The 10,000-nt window shown below is 40.7% G+C and overlaps 1 protein-coding gene across 1 annotated transcript in view; it reads right to left on the bottom strand.

The window, feature by feature from the left end:
• Polr3F (RNA polymerase III subunit F) overlaps positions 1 to 5,680 on the bottom strand; it is an 8,312-nt gene extending 2,632 nt beyond the window's left edge. The window contains exons 1-7 of the mRNA XM_086540133.1: positions 5,536 to 5,680; positions 2,576 to 2,622; positions 2,290 to 2,407; positions 2,072 to 2,173; positions 1,656 to 1,805; positions 1,373 to 1,500; positions 1,060 to 1,183 (exon numbers count right to left, since the gene is read on the bottom strand). Of these exons, the coding sequence (XP_086396259.1) occupies positions 1,060 to 1,183; positions 1,373 to 1,500; positions 1,656 to 1,805; positions 2,072 to 2,173; positions 2,290 to 2,407; positions 2,576 to 2,616 (663 nt within the window). The 5' untranslated portion in view covers positions 2,617 to 2,622; positions 5,536 to 5,680. The remainder of the gene's footprint in view (positions 1 to 1,059; positions 1,184 to 1,372; positions 1,501 to 1,655; positions 1,806 to 2,071; positions 2,174 to 2,289; positions 2,408 to 2,575; positions 2,623 to 5,535) is intronic.
• Between the last annotated feature and the right edge of the window lie 4,320 nt (positions 5,681 to 10,000).

The following is a 10,000-nucleotide window of genomic DNA, read 5'->3' as shown; positions in this document are numbered from 1 at the left end:
TTGGTAAGATTCAAAACCTTGTGCCCCTGATCACTTGTGGGCTCTAGCTAACTAAATAAATATCAGGGCATTTTTACATTTAACTAGAATAAAACCATTTGGAAATATAGTACCAATCATATTTGCATTTATTTTATTTCTATTTGAAGGCTTTAAATTTGAAAATCAGTAGTAATCACATCTGTATTTCCTTTGTACTTGATGCTTCATATTAGTATTTGCACTTGTGTTTAACCCCTTCACTACGGGCAGTTGAAAACGCTCCTCGCGCCATATCCGAGCTGCCGGCTCACGCCAAATTTTAAACGTCGCTACTGAATATGACAAGTTTTAAGCCATAACCTCTACAAGTTTATAATCATCATGTGTTATATATCAAAATATGCATAGTTAACCTCTTCCCCCATATGCATGTGAGTTATTTACATGGGTTGGGAGGAAGATGGAAAGAGTGACCTTGGTGGGAGGCCTCACTCAGATGACCAAAGAAAACAATTGAAATAGTATGGTAAACTAATTCATACATAAGTTTTATATTTTTACATACTGTTCCATAAATAAATAATAAAATGATTGCTAGCAGGGCCCATCAATGCCTCCCCTGGTATAAGTGAATCACACTCTTATGTAATGAATTAATAATAATGAAAGTCAAATAATATATCGTATCATATCCGACCTCTATTCTGAAAGATCTCGTACAGTATCCGGAAGAAAGAAAACTCAATTCCACCAGAACTCAGCCATGACGCAGTATGCGCGTCTTCGGATTTGACGCGAGCGCTGCGAGGACGGAGTATACGCGTCCTCGTGTTGAAGGGGTTAAAGATCAAATTTCAATATTTGTATTTGTAGCTGAAGTTGGTCATAATGAAATTAAAGTAATTGTTGCTGTATTTCCATCTGCCCACTATTTGACCATATCCCAGATATTATTCATATCATTATCGTTAAAACTGTTCTCATTATTCATAGATATTTATTACCTGTTCTTACAATTATAATTATCACCACAAATACAAAGATTAGCCATGTGCTGACAGAAAAATCACTACTTACTTTTGTAATTCCAAGGTCAGATATATGCTTTAAAACTTCTTTAGAAGCTACATATGAAGCATTGCGTACAGCTATGGGTCCCCCAGCAACTTGCCTTGCACGAACAGCTCTCTGCTCTAGAAACCTGAATGAAAATGTTTTAAATTTACTGATTTCTCCCCAAATATAAACAACTTTTCTATTAGAGAGAGAGAGAGAGAGAGAGAGAGAGAGAATGATATTGCTGCATTCTTCTAAAATATAATGAGACAAGACAGTCTTTAATTACTAAATATCATACAATAATAACATCCACACCCAATATAAACATCACCTCCAACATTGCTGGTTCAGAATATCTACAAACTCTGAGTCAAAGTGTTGATCAGAATACCAAGCCCCACCAGTCAGCGACCGATCAGGTTCCAAGTTATACAGGAGATATGTCTTCTTCTTTGGAGCCTGGCTAAAGAAAGTGTCCGTTACAACAGTATCAGAGACTGGTTTCCTCAGAAAGAAAGGCTTGTGGCTATTGACTTCCACAGAATCAACATGGGAAATATATTACATAAGTGACATATTTATTTCACTCTATGAATACACCAACTAAAACTGACCGAAACTGAATTGAAGCTCTTGATCAACTTCTTGCTCTCTAGTTTCCTTAATACTTTGTCAACAGTATTCAAATGCAGGTTACTTTTGGCACGAATCTCACGTGCCCAGATGCCCTGTGTTCCACTCTCCTCAATTATCTTGTATACAACCTTTGTAGGAGACATAAAAAAGTGGTTATTTCAGCAACAAAAAAAAAAAGGGGGGGGGGGGGGGGGGGGGGGGGGGGGGGGGGGGGGGAAAAAAAAAAAAAAAAAAAAATATAAAAAAAAAAAAAAATACTGCAAACTGTTCATCTTAACTTTCAACAGCATACACTGTAAAGAATCAAATTATCAATCCAGAACTTTATAAAATTAAACATATAGCAGTCATAAGGCAGAGATATTCATACAACGTGAACTCAGTAACAAATTACCTGTTCCTCTGGCTCAGCACCTTTCACACGGTGTAGACTGCCAGGGTCACGTAATTTAAAAACTAGCACATCATCATCTTTCTTTAACATATCAATTCGACTCTGGAAAAAAATTATCTATTACCCATACATCACATATTTTTAGTCTTTCATACCAATTAAACAATCACAGTACAATTCCATGAACAAGTACTGTTTTACAAATATTTAATACTTACAGCAGCCAAAAGCTTGTTGATGATCTCAACAATCTGCTGGAGTTTAAGAGTTGGCATGTCATTCTGGATGATTTGGTATGTAATTCCTTGCTTGAATTCTCCACATAATTGCAGAACTCTGTGAACAAGTATCAATAAGGAGACACTGGTATATTCAATTTTGGGGGGTATATAATTTAAGCATTTTTGAATCAAGATTTTCCTGTTTAAATTTTATAGTTCATACAGAGAAAATACATCAATTTTTTATTAGCATATTCAATCACTGAATATGACAATACCTTACCTTTGCTCTACTTCTGCTGCTAGGTCTGGATTTGCCATCATAAATATCTGACAAGAGTGAAAAACAATTATTTAACCAAATTTCTTGTTTTTTTTTTTATGAAAAGTTTCTGATGGACATACTTTCTCCATGGCTTGTACTGAAGCAGAAAAGACTTCAGTATCAGATACAAAAACATACACATAAGTACAATGCCAACATCAAATAATTTGTTTAAGATGCAAATGATCTACCTGATTAAATATTTTATGAATTCCTGTAAAGAGCTTTAAGTTTGAGCACAGAAGCAACTGGCTGTACTCTGCTGATAATTGCTTATGTCTTAACAGATTCTCTAGTTTACAATATTAACATAAATGAACTTCTCTGATGATTTACAATTGGTCAACAAGCAAGCAAAAACTGGGTTCATCCCATATCAATATCAATATGACTCCTTGCATAAGGGTAAAAACTCAATGATACCTACAATATTATAACATGGTTCTATTTCCTCCACAGCAATTATCCCATTAACGATGGGTGACAAGATATCACATCTTGTGGTTTTTCGGACAGATACTGGGGATGAGATATTTAGTCAAGGCCAGCGCGCAGGGTGATTGGGTGTACACCACTCAGTCGCGGCTAGTGCGGCCGAGAATCCCGAGGTGTTAGGCCTATGCTTAGTAATATCCCAGCATTTCGACCATTTAGAGCCAAAATAGCCCCGTCATTAACTGGTTATGATTTCTTAACCTCTTGCATGTAGGTGTCATCATGACATACATGACGCAGGAGCTTTGGCCTGATGACAGGCCAAAGTTATGACTTAAATGACATTCATGGATTTTGGATCAGTGTTATTATATTGGGCTATAAGTAATGAGTGAGTGATGATGATAATCAGTCATAATTACTATAATTGCCATAATATTAAGCAAAATGGGTTTCACCTAACATCCAAAACGTAGATGGCACCACTTTCTTCTAGCACCAGCAGGGGAGAGAGCCTTGAATGGCACACATCCACGGTCTCTAGCAAGCACTATCTTTATAGAGTGATGGCACACAGCAAGTTGCCAACCTCTTGCTCTAAAGTACTGCCAATGAAGTATGTGCAGGCAGAACAAGAAGAGGAAGGTGATTAACCATGCCCAGTGTCTACAATGTGTCTCTGTGCCTCACAGTGCATAAGCACAGGTTTACTTCCTCTTTATGTTATCTTCATTGTGGTATATGTTTTGTATTCTTTTATGAGAGTACACAAATACAAAAAAATAAAGTTGCTTTTTGTCCTCCCATAAAACAACAATACTTCTATCACACTGAGCATAAAGAAAAGAATGAGCTGATATGGATAACATACTACAATTTTAGGCAACTGCAACATTGATAGAGCCTGTCATATGACACATATAAGTCTGTCAAATCAATAAAATACATAAAAATTAAAACACAAAAATAGCTGTTTTCAATGAGTGACTAAAGGAGAGTGTGAGAAGTCAAAGCATGTTGCATGAATCTGCTTTATTCTGAAATAAAATCCATCCTGGAGACCAGGTAAGCAAATCTATCCCCCATCTGCAATGGCTTATGTTTAACACGTGTTTTCTGATGAGGTACAATAGTACAAGTCATAGTATAATTTATTCATATACAGATATTTCTGATGTATGTATAAAGCTAGCTTCATCTAACATACATTCTAAAAATTAAATTTGTATAAATGTAACAGAAACCAAAGTTATTTGTACCATTGTATTCCTGAGGACCTGTGTTGTCCAAATATATTTATTTGTATCTATCGTAATACGACATTACCTACTCCAGCCATGATCTTGGCACTGATAGTTGGGGAGGGAATGATGTATATCAAGAACAATTATGGATAAAAATTAATTCTAAAAATATCTGAAAAGCTAACACTACAGACTCTGCCTCCAAGTACACATTTTATATATACTTCTGATTATTGCCTTTATATCTTTTTAAAACATATATAGACATAACAAAGTTATCTTCAACTAGTACCTACTTTTCACCATAAAAGAAATCAACATATTGTCAACAGTGACAAATATATGACAGATATGTTGTAACTGTAATCCCAACACTTAGTCATTCTTTCTTAACCCTTTCCCGACGGGGCACACGCTACGCAAAAAACCCTATCTGTGTCACACGAGTGTGACGCACCGTCGTCATTGGGTTAATCTTATAAATATATCTGCATATTGAACTCAGGACACTGAAAAATTCTATCAGGCATAATCACACTTATCAATTATGCTTCCCATTTTTAATTTGACTCACAATTACATATTGTGTATGTTACTCTTTGATACAACATTCAATATCAACATTCATCTTCAATATCAATACTAATATTTTCATGTTGATAGTCATATGAATTGTAGTGATTGTATTATAATGTGAAATTCAGTAATATACCCTTTCCTGACCTTGTTGGTCACCCTAAACTTTTCATACCAAACAGAAATCAGTATCTTGGCCATACACTTCAAACTTTGCAGTCTGGAATAGGGGGCTTCTGCAGATTGAACCATATACCACCTTTTTCTTTCAGCAGCATCCCATGTTTTACACCTTATTGAGGCCATTATGGCTGGGGACAAGAAATTTTGTCATAGCTATCCTCCTGACCAGGTGAACAGGCGCGGGCAAGGTATTGCACAAATAATTGGTTTCTGTGGGCTTGTGGTAGAGTTATGTATCCACACAATGAATATCCCAAGGATTTTGAAACTCACACCATTTAGATCTCCTCAAGACCTTCAAGTTTAGCCTATACATGTTTGGCACAAACTAATAATAATCAGGTAGACATAAATTTTCAGAATAGTGCCACTAAATATCCCCGACTTTTGGGTCTAATTAAACTATTTCTGAGAATGAAATCTAGTTGTTTGTTCTTTTTTTCTAATAACAACATTTGCTTAAATCAATGCATGTCTTACCTGTAGGCACCTTTCTAACTAACTTCTTGTTTCGCCTTATATCAAAATTATATAACGTTCCAGAATGTATACTAATTTATGAATCTCTATCACCACATTTCCACCGAGTTCGGCAACATGCTTGAAAGGTGCAGCAACTTGGCGAAAACTTGTTTACATTTTGTTTTCTAAACCGGCCTAAAACAAGCCGATATACTTTTATTATTGTTTCAATATGTAAAAACGTCATTTGAGTGTAAACTTAATTTGATTATCATTTTCAAGTAAATATTCCGATGTAGATTTTGAATTTTATAATATAATTCAATGAAGTAGGGTTAATTCAATGAAGTAGGGTAACATATCAATAGATTAATGAGGCATGCTAGGTCTATAAAAAAAAAAAAAACATTTGTGGACCTTGGATGCACATACGCATTGCCTTACATTCATAAACATACAGACAAGAGAGGAGAAATGAGAGACGAGAGACGAGAGACGTGAGACGAGAGGCGAGAGGCCAGAGACGAGAGACGAGAGACGAGAGACGAGAGACGAGAGACGAGAGACGAGAGGCGAGAGGCCAGAGACCAGAGACGAGAGACGAGAGACGAGAGACGTGAGACGAGAGGCGAGAGGCCAGAGACGAGAGACGAGAGACGAGAGACGAGAGACGAGAGACGAGAGACGAGAGGCGAGAGGCCAGAGACCAGAGACGAGAGACGAGAGACGAGAGACGTGAGACGAGAGACGAGAGACGAGAGACGAGAGACGTGAGACGAGAGACGAGAGACGTGAGACGAGAGACGAGAGACGTGAGACCAGAGACCAGAGACCAGAGACCAGAGACGAGAGACGAGAGACGTGAGACGAGAGACGAGAGACGTGAGACGAGAGACGAGAGACGAGAGACGTGAGACGAGAGACGAGAGACGTGAGACGAGAGACCAGAGACCAGAGACGAGAGACGAGAGACGAGAGACGTGAGACGAGAGGCGAGAGGCCAGAGACCAGAGACGAGAGACGAGAGACGAGAGACGAGAGACGAGAGGCGAGAGGCCAGAGACCAGAGACCAGAGACGAGAGACGAGAGACGTGAGACGAGAGACGAGAGACGAGAGACGTGAGACGAGAGACGAGAGACGTGAGACGAGAGACGAGAGACGTGAGACCAGAGACCAGAGACCAGAGACGAGAGACGAGAGACGAGAGACGTGAGACGAGAGACGAGAGACGTGAGACGAGAGACGAGAGACGAGAGACGAGAGACGTGAGACGAGAGACGAGAGACGTGAGACGAGAGACGAGAGACGTGAGACGAGAGACGTGAGACGAGAGACGAGAGACGTGAGACGAGAGACGTGAGACGAGAGACGTGAGACGAGAGACGAGAGACGTGAGACGAGAGACGAGAGACGAGAGACGAGAGACGTGAGACGAGAGACGAGAGACGTGAGACGAGAGACGAGAGACGTGAGACGAGAGACGTGAGACGAGAGACGAGAGACGTGAGACGAGAGACGAGAGACGTGAGACGAGAGACGAGAGACAAGAGACAGAGGTAGAGTGAGGTTACCTCCCGCCTAAAGCAGAGGTAAGCGTTCGAACCAGATACCAAGAACAGATAGGCAAAAAACATCTCAGGAATGGACGTTGTTTATAGGGTCCTTCTAAGAAGGGCTCAGAATACTATTATTTAGAAGCGGTGTCCAGATTTTTTTTCTAAGTCAAGAACAAACGGCTGAAATATTTGAAGAATAGGTATAACTGTTGTTTTGTGATGTTTCTTAATTAATAGTTAAATCGAATAATCCAGAGAATTGGTATTGGTTGATTTACAAGTGGTTGGACTTTTGATTGATTATTTCCACGGGTTTATCCGATAATTTAGATTCAAATAAGAATAACACATTCTCATCGGAAATGGGTAATCGCTATGACATAAGGTAAAGCCAGGGGGTGCGATGAAAAGCAGCTGATTGCAGTAAGCCTGTCTGATGCTACTGTAGGTGATATATCGTTACGATCATTGCCATTATTAACATAATGCCATTGTTATTATTATTGTTGTTGTTGTTGATATTATTATTATTATTCATTGTTATATTGTTATTATAATTATCATCTACATCATGATGATGATCATCATCATTATTATTATTATTATTGGTATTATTGTTGTTACTACCATCATTATTATTATCATTATTATATTTTTATCATTGTTTATATCCTTTATATTATTGTTGTTACTACTATCATTATTATATTTTCATCATTGTTTATATCCTTATCATCATTATCTTTTTCAAAGAAATCTGTTCTGTGTATAGGGGGATATTCTTCCATATTTTCAACACGGTAGAGTATTTTTGCCATTCATAATGGACCCCACCATTTATTAAAAGAAATCTATCATTCCTGTTTACCTCCTGTCCTGACATAGTATAAGCATTTCGCGCTTACGAATTATTTCCACAGCCCGACGGAAGAACCAACTCCGTTTCCTCCGGACTGCCTCGAGGAGCAGGTTCTTCCTTCCTCGATCTCACCTATCCTGAAACTTTCGGAAGAAGGGTCGCCTTTTCCTGCTTATGGTCGTTCTGTCCTTCGCGATAGGATTAGTGCATACCTTCTATCTCTCCCGTCTACATTTTGACTTCCTGGATGAACGGTTCCCTAGACATGTGTATCAGCTCATGGCCGACGTTGCTCACGATACGGCCCGGACACTCTCCCACACCACCCACTCCAGCTCTTAGGCTTCGGTCAGTCCTTTGTCCTCCGCCCTCTTCCCCTTACCTTCATCGACATCATTTCTTCCTTCGACCGTTTTATCTCTGCTCACAGGAATTCTTTGCCCGATGTCTCTCTCCCTCTTGGAGCTTTTATCCCGGCCCTTGAGTCTTTCCTTCATCCTAAACCCTCCATACACAAGCGTTACCGAGACGCCTTGGTGAGTCACCATTTTGACTTCTGACTAAGGTAACTCGGTGTTGGTCTAACTGCGAAAGGCCCAGGACCTGTTGGACGACATCACCAATGGTCCTCTAACCAGCAACCAACGTGAACGCACTGCTACCACTTTCCATTGTCGCTTGAAGCAATCAGCGTCGGGTTGCCCTCAGGTAAACCTTTACCAAAATTTTTAGGGTAGAAATCCTCGCCTTACTCAATTCTATGGACTACCCAAAAACCCATTAGCCGGGGTACCCCTGCGCCCAATCATCTCCTCCAGAGGCTCTTTGACGCACCCTTTTGCCTCCTGGCTGGCTCAGTCTTTCACACCTCTTTTTGTCACCTTCTCTCCAGCTCACCTTCGCCACTCTCAGGACTTCATTCGCTGGGCCACGCCCGCGACTATGATGAGTCTGGACGTCGAATCTCTATTCACGAACGTCCTGCTCGATGATGTTCTTGCCTGCCTGCAGAGGAATCTCCTTCCCGAGGGCTCCTGCTTTCTTCTGCCTACTGGCGTCTTTCTCCAGCTAATCCGTGTGTGTGTGTTCCAGCTCCTTCTCTTTCAAAGGACGTTTCTACTCTTAGACCTTCGGTGTTGCTATGGACTCCCTCCTTTCTCCTGTCCTGGCCAACCTGCCCATGGAGTACTTCGAGGCAGAGCTTCTTCCTTCCATCGCCCTTCGTTCTTCAATATGTGTGAGGTACGTCGACGACGTTTTTACCCTCTGTCCTCATGACGCGCTCTCTTCTCTGATTTCCTGGAGAAGCTGAATGCCCTCTCTTCTTCCATTCGTTTCAAGATGGAATGGGAGGCTGATGACCAGGTCCCCTTATTGGACATCTTAATTCATCGTTCAGGTGACTCTCTCTTTTTCAGTGTATAGAAAACTCAAGCACAGCGGGATGTATATAAACTTCTCTTGCCACCCTCTCCATGTTAAGAGAGGTGTCACTACTTCTCATCTGGATGGAGAGATCAATTTTCTACGACGCTCCTTCGACAAACTCGTTTTGTTCTTGACGCGGTGCTACCCAATGCCCGCCGTACCTTCTACCATGACCCGCCTCCCCGAGAGCTATCCTCAGCCTTCCTTACACTGCGGAAATCCACTCTCTTCGTCGTTCGATCCACCCTCAATTGAAGGCATGCCTTTCGCCAGGTAAACACTCTCCGTCGCAACCTGGTCCACACCTGTCCTCACTCTGCTGCAATAGTAGGCGCCCATGCCATCCATTGCACCTCCTGCGAAAAACGTTACTTCGGGGAGACCAGCGCTTGTCTCAAGCGTGTGTCTCATCACAAATACGCTGTATCCAGGGGACTCTTCTGCCACCAGTAGGACACGGGCCATCGCATGGATTGGTCATCTGTTCAAGTTTCCTTCCGCTGATGTCCCCGCCCGCATACTGGTGGAATCTTCCCTCATCAACAAGCTGCCTAATTTCAGTCTCAATATTTTTTCTCCTGCCAACAGTCTTCTAGCTTCTCAAATGTGTTACCTTACGTCGGCCACCCTTCTCACAG

This window comes from Penaeus japonicus, unplaced genomic scaffold (assembly GCF_977035675.1).
Source record: "Penaeus japonicus unplaced genomic scaffold, GWHDUDI00000001_assembly GWHDUDI00000009, whole genome shotgun sequence".
Taxonomy (NCBI): Eukaryota; Metazoa; Arthropoda; class Malacostraca; order Decapoda; family Penaeidae; genus Penaeus; species Penaeus japonicus.
Note: the sequence above shows the minus strand (reverse complement) of the source record. Positions and strands in the feature narration are given on the sequence as shown.